At 54.8% G+C, this 16866-nt stretch overlaps 2 protein-coding genes across 5 annotated transcripts; both read left to right on the top strand.

Moving 5' to 3' along the window:
- The first annotated feature begins 2992 nt into the window (after positions 1–2992).
- Lrch4 (leucine rich repeats and calponin homology domain containing 4) lies at positions 2993–15013 on the top strand. 3 transcript variants are annotated; one of them, XM_041649035.1, is made up of 18 exons: positions 2993–3260; positions 7492–7636; positions 7772–7898; positions 8085–8190; positions 10833–10969; positions 11077–11189; positions 11310–11409; positions 11637–11727; positions 11820–11896; positions 12002–12063; positions 12163–12282; positions 12391–12453; positions 12527–12630; positions 12750–12827; positions 13012–13097; positions 13267–13404; positions 13495–13572; positions 14699–15013. In XM_041649035.1, the coding sequence occupies exons 1-18, from the start codon at positions 3041–3043 to the stop codon at positions 14801–14803; spliced, it is 1950 nt and encodes a 649-aa protein (XP_041504969.1). In that variant the 5' UTR covers positions 2993–3040; the 3' UTR covers positions 14804–15013. The 3 variants fall into 3 exon arrangements, with proteins under 3 accessions (XP_041504969.1, XP_041504967.1, XP_041504966.1); XM_041649033.1 differs by lacking the exon at positions 14699–15013 and adding an exon at positions 13870–14661 and having other exon boundaries at positions 11089–11189; XM_041649032.1 differs by lacking the exon at positions 14699–15013 and adding an exon at positions 13870–14661.
- Positions 15014–15216: 203 nt separating this feature from the next.
- On the top strand, positions 15217–16776 carry Sap25 (Sin3A associated protein 25). 2 transcript variants are annotated; one of them, XM_041649036.1, is made up of 6 exons: positions 15217–15484; positions 15636–15736; positions 15819–15922; positions 16005–16137; positions 16247–16344; positions 16427–16776. In XM_041649036.1, the coding sequence occupies exons 1-6, from the start codon at positions 15342–15344 to the stop codon at positions 16724–16726; spliced, it is 879 nt and encodes a 292-aa protein (XP_041504970.1). In that variant the 5' UTR covers positions 15217–15341; the 3' UTR covers positions 16727–16776. The 2 variants fall into 2 exon arrangements, with proteins under 2 accessions (XP_041504970.1, XP_041504971.1); XM_041649037.1 differs by having other exon boundaries at positions 15350–15736.
- Positions 16777–16866: the final 90 nt, after the last annotated feature.

Raw genomic sequence — 16866 nt, 5'->3', positions numbered from 1 at the left:
CTCTGCAAGAGCAGCTTACGTGTTTTTTTTTTTTTTTTTTTTTTTTTTTTTTGTGGTGTTCTTGATCCCTCTGGCTCATGCAATCCTTCCTCCTCCTCTTCTGCAGGGTTGCCTGAGCTCCGCCTAATTTTTTTTAAAATATATTTTTTTGTTGTTTTTTTTTTGGTTTTTCGAGACAGGGTTTCTCTGTGGCTTTGGAGCCTGTCCTGGAACTAGCTCTGTAGACCAGGCTGGCCTCGAACTCACAGAGATCCGCCTGCCTCTGCCTCCCGAGTGCTGGGATACTTAACTTTATTTTATGTGCATTGGTGTGAAGGTGTCAGATCCCCTGCAACTGGATCTTCAGACAGTTGTGAGCTGCCATGTGGATGCTGGGAATTGAACCTGGGTCCTCTGGAAGAGCAGTCAGTGCTCTTAACCACTGAGCCATCTCTCTAGCCCGCAGTTTGCACTCTTAACCAGCTAAACTCTCTCCCAACTTTTAATAATTTAATAAATGCTTAGGCATGCTCGCATAGCAGGCATGACTTATGAGACAGCAACTTCAGTTGCTGGTGGTCTGGCGACACAGGAAGCTGACTTTGGGGTCTTGGGTCACTACAAAGGGTTTTAAGCTGCACACCTGAACCCCAGCACTTGAGAGGCTGTGGCAGGAGTTGTTCAAGGCCATTCCTAGCTACATAACCAGTTGGAGGCAGTCAGAGCTATCTGAGATCTGGTCTCAAAAAGCCAGTCTTCCTCTTTCCTTGAGGCCACCGTGCCACTCAGATTGAGATAAAGACTGAAATTCCGGGACCACGTGAGCCACAGCTAGAGCCACATTGGTAAGGACTGGAAGCGCCCAGGAAGGGAAAGGGGATGTTGGTGGCATGCCTCCTGACAGGGTCAGAATCATCCAGGTGACTCTGGCAAAGCTGGTATGAGTCATTACCACTCAGAGAGGAACCAGAGGAACCGGCAACCTGGATAAACCGTGGACACTGAGCAGTCAGCGGACACTGGTGATGCTGCTGCAAATCAGGACAGGAGCTGCTCCTGTCATCAGGGCGGTGGGACTGGGATACTGCAGAGTTCTGGGGATGGAGGCCGCAGTAGCAGCCTGTCAACAATGACCAGACTCTGCAACAGAAGAGCTGAGGGGATCAAGTGTGTTGGGGGTGTCTTTCCCGTGGCTGGAAGCCACACAGGGAGGTTCATTAAATGCTAACATTCATTAAAAAATAAATCTCAAAGCCGGGCGGTGGTGGCGCATGCCTTTAATCCCAGCACTCGGGAGGCAGAGGCAGGCGGATCTCTGTGAGTTCAAGACCAGCCTGGTCTACAAGAGCTAGTTCCAGGACAGGCTCCAAAAACCACAGAGAAACCCTGTCTCGAAAAACCAATAAATAAATAAATAAATAAATAAATAAATCTCAAAAGAACAAAAAAGTATTCTTTTTACTACCTCTCCATTTGGGAACCCCTTCTGTACTTCATTTCACCTTATGAAGAGAAAGAAAGAAAGAAAGAAAGAAAGAAAGAACCAAAGACCCCAACAAACTTTAGTCTCCTCATGTCCCAGGCTTGTCTGGAACTGAACTCAAAGTCTTGATCCTTCTAGCCTCTTCCCAAATGCTGGTACGGCAGGTTCATGCCACTACACAAGGCTTCAAATAAGAGGTTTCCAACAAGTCAGGCGGTGGTGGTGCACATCTTTAATCCCAGCACTCAGAAGGCAGAGGCAGGCGGATCTCTGTGAGTTCGAGGCCAGCCTGGTCTCCAGGACAGGCTCCAAAGCTTGCTCTCTCTCTCTCCTCTCCTCTCTTCTCCTCTCCTCTCTCTCTCTCAAAAAAAAAAAAAAAAAAAAAAAAGAGAGAGGTTTCCAACACAAAAAAATTATTATGAAAGTGGGGGAAAGAGTCTCACGTGGAGGGCTGATATTTGCTCAACCTCAGTTTCTTCCTCCCTTGTGTGCCGGGCAGTGGTAGTATACACCTTAGTCTCTTAGTGCCTTTAGCACTCAGGAGGCGGAGGCAGGCGGACCTCTGAGTTCGAGGCCAGCCTGGTCTACAGATCTCCAGGACAGCCAGGGCTACACAGAGACACCGTCTCTAAAAAGCAAGAAAACAAACAAAAACAACAATTTTGTTCTGGAAGATCATGAGATCCTTCGTAGTCTCTAAGTTTTGGTCTGGGTATCCACTCTGGTGGAGCTGCCAGGTCTGGCGACCTTCCCTGTCTGGGCTGGAAATCCCCTCACCGGTCAACCCAGGAGTCCCCGGCTGGGACGCAGCCTGCAGAGCCGGAAATGGTCCCTTGGGTTGAGACAGCTTGCCTGCGCGCTGGCCCGGGGCATCCCTCTCCGTTCCTCACTTCCCGGACGCCGGCTTGTTCCCCAGCATGTTCAGCTAGGACTCGGCTCTAAGACTCTATTGTTAGCACGCGCAGCACGCCGCGCTCACGGTCTGTACCTGGGTCGCAAAGATTCTAGCTCCCCCGCCTGCTGTCTAGTGAAAGGGCCATCTCCTCGCCTATGCTATTGGTAGACAGAGCCGTCTTTCAGAGAAGAGGCCGGGACAGGTGCCCTTTCCAGGTTCTAATTGGTCGTCTTGACAGTCACTCACGTGGATCTAGCTTGCAATTGGGCTTCTTTGAAAGAGGGCCTGACTCTCAGGCTTGTGGGCGCTGAGTCTTTAATCTCTTAAAAGTTGAGAGCTGTTGTCCCCGCCTCCTGGGTGGGCCTCATTGGCTCCATCTCTAGCCTCAAGGGCTGTGATTGGATGTCGCCGCGCGGGGCGGGCCGGCCAGAAGCCGCGGCCGTTGGCGAGTGCTCCGTTCTTACCCCTCCCATCCCTCAGTGGCGGCTAGAGTGAAGAAGCTCCACCCCCTTGGCGCTTCCTGATTGGGCATTTCTAACGCGTCTCTGGCTCATGATTGGTCCGCGGGGTCCCGGACCGTCGTCTCCGCCCTCCAGCGGCGACTACGGCGGCTCCGAGGTGGGGGAGGGGCGAGGAGGGCCGGCCGGTGCCGTCAGTCAGGCAGCGGGAGCCGCCGGGAGCGGATGGCGGCTGCGGTAGCGGGCCCACTCGCCGCCGGGGGTGAGGAAGCTGCAGCTTCAGTCCCCGCGCCAGGGTCTCCTGGTCTACCCGGGAGCCGCAGCGCAGAACGAGCCCTAGAGGAGGCTGTGGCCACCGGGACTCTGAACTTGTCCAACCGGCGTTTGAAGCACTTCCCCCGGGGCGCGGCCCGCAGTTACGACCTGTCAGACATCACCCAGGCTGGTGAGTTGCGCCGGTACCCAAAGAGAGAAAGAGAGGAGGGGACCCTCACGGGACCGCGACCCTCATTTGCATAGCCCCGCCTCGCGCTCGAATCAGGCCCACCCCCTTCACCTGGCAGTCTTGAGGGCTCGCCCCTCGGGATTGGCATCGAGCCTGCGACCTCCCCTCTCCGCTGTAAGAACCGCTGGACAATGAGTTCGCTTCAAGCTTGCACACAACACTTTTGGCCGAGCTCTCTGTGACTTTCCCCTTTATTTGCATACTGCGCACCTGTAGTGGGGCCCCGCCCCTCACCTGGTTGGCTTCTGCAATCCTAGACCTGCTCGGCCCCTAAAGCAAGCCCCCCCCCCCCCCATTGATAATCTCAATAATCACTGCATTTTGCCTCCTCCTGGTCGTTTCCAACTCTTTCCACACTCCTCCACCTCGATTCCAGCAGCCCCAAATTATCTTTCCCAAAGGTCGCCCCTATGTTTTTCCTGCTTTACCGTAGTCTCCACAAGTCCCAGACCCTCCCCGCCGTCCACCCGAGCCCGACTGTGTGTGTGTGAAAGAAGTGAATCTCCCGCACTTAACTTTCCATCCATTATCCTTGTCCCCTTTATCTTTTTCCTGCCTCTGTGAGGTCACTGTGGAGCCTGTGACCTCATAGGAACCCTAGAATTACCATTTCAGGTTCTGCTTTTCCCTTAGGGGAGGAACTTGAGGCAGTTTGCAGAAAGGAAGGAAATTGGATCTCTTAGTTAGGAGTGCTGACCTCCTGGAGACGCTCCTTCCAGTCCCCGCCCTCAGGATCCCTGTAATCATGCCCCCTCCGCCCTGCTGTGTGTTTGTTTGGGATTCCTCTAATCATGTACCCTCTACCCTGTGTCTGTTGCTGGCCAGGCCCTGGGGACTATGACAGGTGAGTCAGGCTTCAGCTGCTTTAGGAGGCAGCCTATGAACTTGGGCTGGCAGCTGAGGGCGGGGATCGGAACACGGGACTGCATTCCCGGAGCCCCACCCCAGTCTGGGCTGGAGTGCGAGGGCCCCTTCTCCTGCTCCTCTCATCCCCGGGCCGGCAGGGGCCGTCGGACTGGATCAAAGAGCACATTGCTGCAGCAGGTGCCTGCCCACCTGCGGTCACCCCGCCTGACCGGGGTACACTCTCCGCTTTCAGCTCTGGAGAGAAAAAGTTTAAATCTGCCTGTGTTTTAATTCTTTCCCCCTATACAGCTGAATGAGGCCTGGGAATGGGTGAGCCCCACGAGCCGTTCTTACCCCTCCCAGGTCCCCCCAACCCCCAAGCTCCAGATTGACCTCAGCAGCTGTGTGACACTGGCCGTCTGTTCCCTTTCCCCTCCCCCCTTGCTTGTTTTTTGACAAAGACCAAATGTTTTTCTTTACTTCCTCAGGGCTCTGTCTCAGTGAGTGGACTCTTGGGGAAAAACTACCAAGCACTCGTAGCCCCTCCCAGCTCCTGCCCTTGCCCAGCCTCCTCCTCCAGCATTCCTCTAGCTGAGGGTGCAGCTAGGGCTCCCCTGGGTACAGGTTCAATTGTGTGGTAAAGTGGGGAATTCCCAGCCTCCTGAAAGCCCCCCTCTGCCTTCTTCAGTCTCTTCGGAGCCCAGGTTCTAGGCAGGTGGGTTCCATTATGTCCAGCTGTCCTCTGTCTCCTCTCTCCAAGCTGGGTACTCCTAACCTGGGGCAGGCGTGTGTTGTGTGTGTGTGTGACAGAAGCCCAGAGTTGCCTGGTGCCCTGTCCTCCACATCCCTTGCTCTCCAGCGCAGACCAAATGCTTCAGCATTGTGCTGCTGGGTTATTCTGGACCCTCTCCTGCTTGTTGTGCCCCTGTGTGTTCCCTCTGTGGACGCCCCTAACACCCAAGGGCGGTGTTCCCTTGGCCTACTAGTAGAGAGCTGGGTTGGGTTGGGGGAGGGCAACTTCTAGCAAAGGAGAAGTGTAGATCATTCTCCCACAGACCACATCCTGTGCCCCTGAGCTCTGCCTCCTCCAGCCTGGGCTCCTTCCGCCATTGACTTCTGCCCCTCTACAGGTCCTTACCCCATCTCAGCGTGGCCTCCACTCCCATGAATACAGGCACATCCCCTACCCCCCTCACTTATACATCTGTGGGCACAGAGGAACAGGCAGGTGTCAGGCATGAGTGGAGGACCCGATGCAAGCCTTCTACCCTCTCCGGAACCATTTTTCCCACACTATCTCTGTCTGTGTTCACTAGGGCTGGGGCGAGGAAGAGAGCAGTTTGTAGAGCATCAGGCTAATATCCCCTGGGAAAACAGATCCTACAAGCCACAACCCAATGGATTGTTTCTGCTCCATTTCCTGTCACAAGATGCATTTCCTTGGGGAATATTCCCCAGCTTCCCCTTCTCTTAGCCTTTACCCCCTTCTGAAGGAGGGCCCTTAAAGAAGCTCACAATAGCTCTTGCTAGGATTTCCCCTAAAAGGCCCAGACACCTCCCAAGGCATGCTGAACAGAACAAACAGAAACACAGGCTTCTAGGGGTCTGGTCTGCATCTCTACACTGGAAGGAACCACAGTGCCTCTGGCACTGCCATGAGCCACTGTCTGAGAGAAGGGGGTAAAGGCCCCTCCTCAGTCCTCACCTTCATTCTGTGCTCTGCTCAAGGTAAATGCAAAGATGCTGACCTGAGGTTTAGGTCAGAGAGGAAGCAGAGGAAGACTGCTAGGGTTGGAAATAGGACAGCCAGCCTGGGGACAAAGGAACCCCAAATGGGAAGAACCTCGAGAACTCTGAGAACCTGGTTCCTAGCCCAGCTTAGCCTACTTCCTTTCCCTCCTAGACTTCCTGAACTTAGACGTTCATAATCCTTTGGGGCTGGAGGCTGATAGAAAACTAGCCAAGTGTTAGGGCCTTACTTAATCCCTAGAGCCAGGATATATCTTGTCCTTGATTTCGTCCCTGTGTTGAAAACAGGTTGAAGCTGGGAGGAAGGACTTCCCTGTGGTTCCCCCAGAGATTTCTGTATTATCCCCTTGACCTTTCCTGCCTATCATCTTACTGTTGTTTTCAACTTCTCTTTTGTGTACTGGGATCACATCCAGAGCCTTCTGTGTGCTAAACTCATTGAGTCACAACCAGCCCTGACCAGGCTCTTTTTTTGGTGGGGAGGAGGAGAGTAAATTCATCGTGTGTATGGAGGCCTGCAGAGGATGTCGGGTGTGCTGTTCCCTCACTCTCCGCCTGATCATCTTGAGACAGCATCTCTTACTGAACCTGGAGCTAGGCTGGCAGCCCACAAGCCCAGCTCATTTCTTCTGACCCCACCCTATCCTCGACACTGAGGTCACAGTACATACCCGTGCCCAGCTCTTTACACACGTGCTGGGATCTGAACTCAGGTCCTCACGCTTGTGTAGTGACTGTGCTCCCTCATGGAGCCTTCTATTCATCCCTCAGACTGTTTTCTCACAAACCTAACCTCCTCCTGTGACCTTTCACCTCTCCTGACATCTCGGAACATGAGCAGCACAGCGCTATAGAGCATTGCCACACTGCTGGGAGAGCTCAACATTTGTCTTAGTTTTGGAGTGTGTGTGTGTGGGGGGGCAGAGTCAAGTCTAGCTGTCTAATCCTGAACTCTGCATTCTCTTCTCTCAGCACTCTGCTGGAGTTATAGGCGTGAGCTGCCACATGCAACTTCATTTGTAAATTTAAAGGTGGTGTTTATGGTCTGTCCATAGCCTCCCATGTCTGGCTTTCTCTTTGCCTTTCTGGTTGTACTTGTATGTGCTACAGTGTGTAGAAGACTTGTCTCCCCAGGGAGCCCACGTTTATGATCGTATGTCTATGTGTGCACACACCTGTGGAGACTAGGGATCAGTCTCATCTGTTCTGGTGCCACCCACTGCTTGTTTGAGGCAGGGTCTATTCATTGATCTGGTCACTTGAATCAGCTAGGCTCTCTGGTCAGCTGGCCAGCGAGCACCAGGGAGCCACTGAGCCACGACTCCCCAGTGGTGGGATTGCAAGTGTACACTACCACACTCGGCTTTTTAGCCATGGGTTCTGGGGGCTCGAACACAGGTCCTCACTCATGTGCAGCGGGCACTTTATCCACTTAGCTATCTCCTCAGCCCTGTGGGCTTGATTCTTTCAGTCAGCGGAGGATAGGGAGCTGGGTAGCTGGTTCAGGGGACATTCAGTCTCTTTGTGCAAGGCTGACTCTTTCCTTAGCTCTTTCCTGACCCTTACTTTTCCTTAGACTTGTCTCGGAACCGGTTTCCCGAGGTGCCCGAGGCAGCATGCCAGCTGGTGTCCCTGGAAGGTCTGAGCCTCTACCACAATTGCCTGAGATGCCTGAACCCAGCCTTGGGGAATCTCACAGCCCTCACCTACCTCAACCTCAGGTAGTGGGAACTTATTCTGTAGGCCTCAGAGGCCAGTGCTATGGCCCTGAGCAGTGCTCCTGGTTCCCCAGAGCAGGCCCAGTGCTGGGGTGCCCTGCCTGAGGAGTGAGGCTGCTGCCTTTCTCCCTTTCACAGCCGGAACCAGCTGTCATCTTTGCCACCCTACATCTGCCAGCTGCCCCTTCGAGTACTTATTGTCAGCAACAACAAGCTAGGAGCCCTGCCTCCAGACATCAGCACCTTAGGAAGCCTGCGGCAGCTTGTGAGAATAAAGGGCACGGGCCAGAAGAGGGACTATTGAGCCAGGCTCCGGGGACTTCTGGGGGGTAACTAGAGAAAGGTAGGAAGCACCTTGGGAAAAAAGGCTTGGACTAAAGGCAAGTAGCCAGAGAGAAATAGCAGCGCAATTTCTGCTGATTCTAGGCTTATAGTGCCTTCTCTGACCTAGGACGTGAGCAGCAATGAGCTGCAGTCCCTTCCCGTGGAGCTGTGCAGCCTCCGTTCCCTGCGGGATCTCAATGTTCGGAGGAACCAGCTCAGTACCCTGCCGGATGGTAAGGAAGATGAAACCTAGAGGATGTGTGAGCTTGTGTGTGCCTTCACCAGCGAGGCTGCTGTACGGGAGATCTGTAGATGGGGGCTTCTGACCAGACAGCTACTAACATTCTCACATTTAGATCAGGTTGCCCTGTGGTCAGGTGGTATTAGGGCCCTCTGTGGGTTACAACCCCTCTCCTCATCTCACAGAGAGCGGAGAGAGCGCCTGGCTTCTCTGGGCTCTATTTTATAAGGACACTAATCCTCTCTGGACTCCGCCCTCTCTACCTGAATTGCCACCCAGAGGCCCCACTTCCTAGTATCAATCACTTTGAAGGTTATGATTTCAACATACGAAATGGAGGCGCACAAACACTGAATTTGAAATAATGCCGCTACCTTGGAGAAGTCACAGGCAAGAAGAAATATTTTAAAAATGACCTTGCCTTGTTGCTCAGTGATATTCAGTATCTAAAGCAAACAGTAAACAGTGGTATTTGCTCTTGACCATGGCAACCTACTGAGACTGGGAAGGCATGGATACATAGTTCTGTTTTTATGTGGGAGTAGGCTAGGAAAGAAGGGTAGGAGGGAAGTCAGCTGTAGAATCCTAAAGTTGGAATGGACCTTAAGGCCCACCCAACACCCACCTCACCCCAGTGAGAGCTCTCAAAACACTAGCCAGGTGATGCTCTGAATCTCCTCACAAGGACTCTGGATTGGGGGTGGTGGGGAGTGGTCCTGACATGAGAGTCTAAGCAGCCCTGTTCAGTGGGGTAATTATGATGTACCAACACTTGATAGTCTCTGTTGGGAAGCAGGCATATCTTCTTGTGCTCAGCAAGCATTGTTCTGGGGTGTGTGCTTCCTGCATTTCAGGTGAGGGGCCTCCCCGCCAATAGATGTGACTGAGATCTGAGACCAGTCCTCAAAGGTTTAGTGGCTTCATGGACGAGAGACACACATTCATAGGGAACTGCTAAAGCTGGAGGCTTGGGAGCCCAGAGAGTGAGAGGGGGCAGCAGGGTGGAGCCTGGGAAGTGACTGACATCCCCCAGAAGCTCAGGCATAGCTGACCTTAGAAGGTGGTCCTGGCAGAGGAACATCAGAGTAAAAGCATGGAAGCAGTGGGAGCGTGATGTAGCAGGGATGCAGTTAGAAGGACAAACAGGAAGGGTGCATATTTGGTTGTGAAGAACAAGAGTAATGGGCACCCATTTTCCCTGCCTCCTTCTCCCTCTTTCTGCCTCTGCACTCTGCTTTCCAAGTCCATTAAGTGTCTTCATTAATTTTCTGTTACTGGAAGAAAATAACCGAAGCTGAGGGATTTTGTTTTGTTTTGTTGAGACAGGGTTTCACTATCTAGCCCTGGCTGTCCTGGAATTCACTCTGTAAACCAGGCTGGCCTGGAGCTCACAGAGTTCCAGTGGGAATTTTGTTTTTATTTTGTTCTTTGAGAGATGGTCTCTTGTAGTTTAGGCTGGCCTCCAGCTCAGTATGTAGCCAAGAATGGACTTGAACCCTATTTCTCCTGCCTTTACCTCCTGAGTGGTGGGATTCCGGGCATGCACCTCCGTGCCTAGTCTCTGCAGTACTGAGGACCAGACCTATAGAGCTTTATGCATTGCAGATTAGCATTCCACCAGCTGAGCTGTATACCAGCACTCCTCTTTGTCTGTCTTTTGAGACAGGGTCTCCCCATAGCCCAGGCTGGCCTTTGACTTGTGTGCTCCTTGTGTTTCAGCCCTGAGTGCTGGTGCTGTGTGAGCCAGCACTGGGGCTTGAGGACCAAGTCACAGGATTTGTTTAAATACCTACACCCCTCTCTGTACAGGTAGCGCATGTCTGTGGGTGTCGAGGGCATCACAGGGCAGCACGGTTCAAAAGTGCCAGAGAGAAGACTGCTTCCTGATGGTCCATTAATCTAGGAATCCATCCATGGACTAGCCTGTTCCATTCGTAGAGACAGACCCATGACCCAGCTACCTCCTGTAGATCCAACCTCTGAACACCATTTTCAGGGATTTGATGATTATCTACCACCTGAAATTTAGTCATAGTAATAGGGGCATAAATACAGGGAGTTCTTCCTGGAGCCTAAAAGATCCAGGCACATTGCTTCTTGCTTACCAAGGAACAGTGAATCCCAAGACCCTGAGGTGTGTGGAAGATTCATAGAAGACATGGGATTGGGAAACAGCTTCCTGATTGATTGATTGATTGATTGATTGTGGGTTTTTGGGACAGGCTCTCTTGTAGCCTAGGATGGCCTTGAACTGTTATATAGCTGAGGCTGGCTTTGAACTGTGTGCCCTCCTGCACAGTGTACCCACCCAACGTCCGCAGTCGTGGCTGTGGCATGGGAGGCTTTTGTGCAGTAATCACCAGTTGGTTTGTGTCTTGTGCTGCTTAGTGAAGAATGCACAGTGGATTTCAGTGGGGGCAGGCAGGGGAGGAGGATGCATAGGGCTGAGCTGAAGTAGCCAGGGCTCAGCTCAGATCGGAGTGTGGAGAGGAGCAGGTCATTTCTGGGAAATGAGCTGAGCCAGCCAGGGTGGGGGCTGTGATGAAGTGACTGACTGGTCAGAGTCAAGGGCAAGGGAGAGAACTCAAGACCTTGGCCTGGGCTTCTCCTAACTCTCCCCTTGCCCAACCCTAGAGCTGGGGGACCTTCCTCTGGTCCGCCTGGATTTCTCCTGTAACCGTGTCTCCCGCATCCCGGTCTCCTTCTGCCGCCTCAGGCACCTGCAGGTCATTCTGCTGGATAGCAACCCCCTCCAGAGTCCACCTGCCCAGGTAAAGTGCAGCCTGGGTGAACTTGAGGACAGTGATGTTGTTAGCGTAGAAGGGTCCGGTAAGGCCTGGGGAGCCACCTCATTCTTATGCAGGTGCCCCTCACACAGATCTGTCTGAAGGGGAAGCTTCACATCTTCAAGTACTTAACGATGGAGGCTGGACGGCGAGGAGCTGCCCTTGGGGACCTGGTCCCTTCCCGTCCCCCAAGTTTTAGTCCTTGGTAAGGCCCTTGATAAGGGGAAGGAATCCCCTTCTTGGTACCAGAGACCACTCCTGGATTCTAGTGGGAGGGTAGGGGTGCTGCCAGCCTGGGGCTGATGAGGTCTCCCTGCCGCTCCAGCCCTGCAGAAGACTTATTTCCGGGACGTCGATATGATGGTGGCCTGGACTCAGGCTTCCATAGCGTTGATAGCGGCAGCAAGAGGTGGTCAGGAAATGAGGTAAGGACCTCCTTTGTAAGGACATTTGGGAATGTCATCACTGGGAGGGTCTTAGTACTGGGGACCCTGTACCTAATACCTTTTAAGAGATACCTCCCAGTAAGAGGTCATGGCTGGGACTCCTCCTCCCTACTACCTGACCCCAGTCTGAGACTCTGCAGGCCTGAACCCATGTGGTCCTCAGCCCTGCAGAGCCCATGTCCCATCTCTGCCTCTCTGCCTTCAAGTCCACAGATGATTTCTCAGAGCTGTCATTCCGGATCTCAGAGCTGGCCCAGGAACCCCGGGGGCCTAGACAACAGAGGGAAGATGGCTCTGGTGGGCAAGGGAGTCTGCCCAGGAGGGTGAGGGGTGAGTGTGGGCCTGGAAGCCCCCTCCTGCTTGCTCACTGACGTGCCCTTGCCTTGCAGGCGATGGAGACATGGAGCAGATTGACTTTATCGACAGCCATGTTCCCGGGGAGGATGACGAGCGGAGTGCAGCTGAGGTGAGGACCCAGTTACGTCCCTTGTCCAGGGGAAGGGCACTGAATAAGGAAGTCACTGCCAACTGGGGGACCAGCCTTCTTCAGCCTCTGCTGGTCTCTCTTCAGGAGCAGCTGCCTTCTGAATTAAGCCCCTTAGCAGGAGATGTGGAGAGGACGTGGAGCAGCAGGTATTCCAACTCCCAAGCTCACATGTCTGCTCCATACTCAACAGCCCGGGGACCTCCCCTTCACCTGACAAAGGTCTCTCTTGCCCTGTCTTCTGCCAGGCGGGAGGAGCCTGCAGGGGAGGAGAGGCGGCGTCCAGACACTTTGCAGTTGTGGCAGGAGCGGGAGCGGAGGCAGCAGCAGCAACAGAGTGGGGGATGGGGATCCCCCAGGAGGGACAGGTGAGGGCCTGGGGCTGCTGCACAGCAGGCAGATGCAAACTTCTCTGGGCTCTGTTCTTCTGAATGTTTGGCCTGACTGCAGAGCTCATGCTTGTCTGCTTCTTCCAGTGTCCTGAAGCGGGGAATCAGAGCCGCGGGTGCTTCGGCCTCATCCATGCAGGCCACCTCCAAGTAGGTGTCCTCCCGAGATCCATTTCCCTACGCCTTCCTCATGGCCTTCTCTGAGCCCCTTCTTTTCCCTCAGTGGCCCACCGAAGTCCAGTGCTACCCATCTGGGAGTTTCAGGGGGGCAGGGAGTTCCCACACCATCCTCCATCTCCCAGGACTCCATTCCATCATCTGGACCAGGTAGGACAGTGTTCTAGATGGTGGCTTGTGGGTGCTTGGGACGTAGAGGCCTGAAGGAAGAGTGAGTCACTGAGGGAATGTCTCTCTTGCCTGTCCCTGGCTTTCCCCCCCAATGACAGCTCCTGTTCCCAGGCCACTGGGCTCCATTCAGAGACCAAACAGCTTCCTCTTCCGTTCATCTTCTCAGAGTGGCTCGGGTGAGTCTTTGTCCTTCTGGCACTAACCTCAGGACCCCTGTCTCTTGGGACTTGTGTCTCGGGGTATTGTCCCTTTTCATGGAGAATCTACAGGCAGGAGGTGGTATTGATATAAGACTGTTGAAAGCTGGCTCCAAAGTTTATCCGTGAAGCAAAACTATCCCTGTCCTTCTTTTCCTCCTAGGCCCTTCCTCTCCGGAGTCTAGTTTGAGATCTCGGCCATTTTCTCAGATTATAGACGAAAAGGAACTGATTTCCCAACTTCGCCAGGTGAGCGGAGTGAGATCCGTATAGGTAGAGGCCTGACCCAGCCTGGCACCTCCTTCCCCTTTCTTTCCTCAGGACCCTTCTTTCTTGACCTAGAACTGTCATCAAGGAGGGGAAGGGATGGAGTGAGCTCCCTGCTGACCCTACCTGCTCCTCCTATCTCTGCCTCCAGGTCCTTGAGTCACGGCTGCAGCAGCCCCTGCCTGAGGACCTGGCAGAGGCTCTAGCCAATGGGGTCATCCTCTGCCAGCTGGCCAACCAGCTGCGGCCTCGCTCTGTACCGTTCATTCATGTGCCCTCACCTGCTGTGGTCAGTGGGAGCCGGGAGGAGGAAGAGGGGATGGGACAGGTGTGTGTGTGACTGCCTGTGCAAACTCTCTTCCTCCTCCTCCACCTCCAGCCAAAGCTCAGTGCCCTCAAGTCTCGGAAGAACGTGGAGAGTTTCTTAGAAGCCTGTCGAAAAATGGGTGTGCCTGAGGTATGGGGCCTGCTCTTTGCTCTGGGAGATGTTGGTGTCTAGGGCTCAGCTGAACACTGTGCACGAGGGGCGGAGCTCCATCCACAGGGGTTTCTAATTCTACAGAGAGCATGCGTCCTGGGCCCACCCCTCACAGCTCCTGCCCTGCTCTCCTGCCTCCTTGTCCTGCATGTCTGCATGTTGGTACCGCTCTGGCTATGGTCCTGGTTTGTGAGGGAAGGGTGGGAAGGTCTGTGGCTTGATGCTGCTAACATCTGTGATTTGTCCTTGTCCATCTGCCCTGCCCTCCCTTCCCAGGCTGACCTGTGCTCGCCCTCGGATCTCCTCCGGGGCACCACCCAGGGACTGCGGACCATACTGGAGGCTGTGATCCTGGTGGGGGGCAAGGCCCCTCTCCCAGTCCAGCCCTCCTCTGGTCTGGGTGGCTTCCTCCTCTTCTACGTGGCCTCCATGCTGCTGCTCTATGTCGTCTACACTCGGCTCCTGGGCTCCTAGGACCGACGTTGCCCCTTCCTTCCCCGCCTTCTATTTATAAGTCCTGTTCAACCATGTTCCCACCGGTGGTGCCTTCAGCCCTACCAAAGACACTAGTGACCCCACAAACACTGACCTCAGAAGCCCCACTCTATGCCCACAGCAGCCCCCTCCTCCACTAGTGCTGAGGGTGCCTTCCTGTCCTCCCTTAGCCCTCTGTCCCCCAGAGGGATGACAGACCTTGGCTGTTTCCCTTCTCTCCTCCCTCCCCCTATTGGCTGCTATGGGGGAGGTAAATTATCTCTATTTTGTAGAGAGAATTCTATATTTGTAGGGGATGTGGGCCCATTATGGGCCTTGGCTCTGTGTATAAACTGTATAGACTGTCTCTTCCGTGTGTGCTTATGTGAGCTCCTGCTGCCGCCAGGCCTTGTCCTGCCTGGGCTCCGTGTATGTCATTCTGCCTGTACAGCATTTCCCTTTGGAAATGACAGACCCCTCCTGCCCCTGAGCCTTCTGTGTTGCTTCCATGTGTCATTTGCCTCCAGGCATGGGGCAGTGTCTACCAGGAGCGCCCCCACCCCCACCCCAACCCCACCAACCTTGCTTGGGGAATGCCAGAGGAAAACTTAACCTGGGCCCCTCCCCCCAGGAGTCCCTGTGCCAGCCCCACCACATCCTGGAAGAGGAGGGGGCCCCTGGAAGGGGCCTCCCTCAGATCGCTGCTGTCCTTCACGCCCTTCTGGAGCAGTCGTAGGGGTAGAGGTTGGGGCTAGCCCCAACACCCATTGGACCTGACCTGGGAACAGATGACACCTGGGCCCTGCCTATTAACAAGGACTTGGTGACCACGGCCCTGTGTGTAGCACTGGGCTTGCGTATCCCCCTGCCCTTGGACTGCTTCGAGTGCAGCCCCTGGTCAGGGTGAAGAGTGTTGTGTCAAACACAATAAAGAAAAGCCCAAAGGCCTGTTGGCTGGCCCTCAGGTGTGTGCCTGTCTGTGAGTGTGCGAGCTTCTTGGGGATCTGGGTCCTCTCGGTGGGTCCCAGGGTAGACCGTGATGTTGGTGATGTTTCCGTGCTGGGTAGAGAGGCAGTAAGGGCGCAAGTGCCCCGTGGCTCTGCCGCCAGGGGGAGCCCTTGAGAAGCTGGCGGGAGCGCACCTCGTGGCTGTAGAAACTGGCGCGCAGGCGTCGTGGCGACACCTCTGAGGTAGCTAAGACTTGGGTGCCTATGTAGTCAGGACCACACGCGGGCACAGTGGTGGGTATTGCCCGGCGCTCCACCAGGCACAGGATGTTGCCTTGGCTTGGGCCATGGGGCTCAGGCCGGGAGGAGGCCACAGAGGAGTCAGGCCTCTCCACGGGCAGTGACCACGGCGGGGAATGGAGCTCTGGAGAGGAAACCACGGAAGAGCCAGGAGCGCCCGTGCAGGACAGGTGAGGACCTGGTGCGGGCCGCTAGGAGGTGGCGCGGGCGCCTTCCAAAACAGAACATCCCCGAGGTCGGTGCTGGAATTGGGTTGCTGGCTCTGTGACTGACTCAGGCCAGCACTGGGAAGTGGAAGAGCATGTCCTTCCCTTCACACAGCCCACAGCCCCAGGCCCTCAGCCCATCTGAGACCGGAAGAAAGCTGCCGCTGGCCTCCAATCATCTGGTTACGGAGCCGACCACGACCACGGAAGCCCCAGGTAGGGACTAGGCCTTGCTGGTTTTACCCACAAGGCCCCAGAGATTCAGAACCTGTTCTAATCTTGTCTCTATCCTTCGTAGTACCTCTTTCTTCCCAGGTGACCTCCCAGGTCACCCCCTCAAGGATGACCCCACTGCCGCTTTTGGATCCCGGCCACGAGTCTAACGCGAGACCTCAGCTGGTGGTGAGTTGGGGATCTGTGGCTCTGTCTCCAGGTAGCAGAGATGCCATAAAAGATGAGCTCAGTCACTTCCTGTTCTCCGCAGGGGGCCAGCTGTGGGTCAGGCGTATCCTTGTCTGGCAGGACACTGTGTCATCCTTCCTGGCCTATGTATGATGTCTGGGGCAGGATCCCTACCTCAGGGCATCCAGAAGAAGAGCAAGTGTCCAAGGATACAGGTACTTTCCTTGGCCCCTCAGCTCAGCTGGGATATTTCTGGGGCAGCAGCTACAGTAAGGGCTAGGATGGAAGGCCGAGGCCACCAAGCTAGCAGGCTCTCCTCCTCAGGGCTCCCGGTGACAAACTATGAAGATGTCTTTCTCTTGGACCCTCTGCTCGCCTGTGGGCAGCGTATTCCCTTGTACCTGTCCAAGCCCCCTCAGCAGGTAAGAGGGAGCCTCCCTCCAGGCTTCCCTTTCCTCTCCATGCAAGGCGTCGGAGGACAAACTTCCCTTCCTGTTTTCTCAGGCAATGGGCTCTCGGAAGCTGCTGCTCCCACCTGCCATCATGTCCCCCTCTGTGCATCCCTCCTCATCCCAGGCCTGCTCTTCCACCTGGCTGAGCGAGGCAGAGATGATTGCCCTCGCTGGTCTGCTGCAGATGAGCCAGGGCGAGCTGAGCTCTAACTCCTTGGCAAGCCCTCTGACCTCCAGCAGCTGCCCAGACCCTGTCTCTGCCTCTGAAGACCCAGGCCCCAATGGTGGCCAGAGCTGTTCTGGAAGCACTGACCCATGTCCCACACAGACCCCAGATACCCCCCATCTATAGTGCCCTCCCTCCATGAGTGCTGGCTTCTCCCCCAGGCTGTTTTGTTGATAATAAACCAGAGTTAGTTTGTGAACCAGACTCTACAACAGGTGCCAGTGGGGCGTGGGGTGTGGAGGCAGGCTGGGCTCCTCCATGCCACC

Source organism: Microtus oregoni, unplaced genomic scaffold, assembly GCF_018167655.1.
Source record: "Microtus oregoni isolate MIOR12 unplaced genomic scaffold, Mior012 000003F_ref0000135, whole genome shotgun sequence".
Classification (NCBI taxonomy): Eukaryota; Metazoa; Chordata; class Mammalia; order Rodentia; family Cricetidae; genus Microtus; species Microtus oregoni.
Note: the sequence above shows the minus strand (reverse complement) of the source record. Positions and strands in the feature narration are given on the sequence as shown.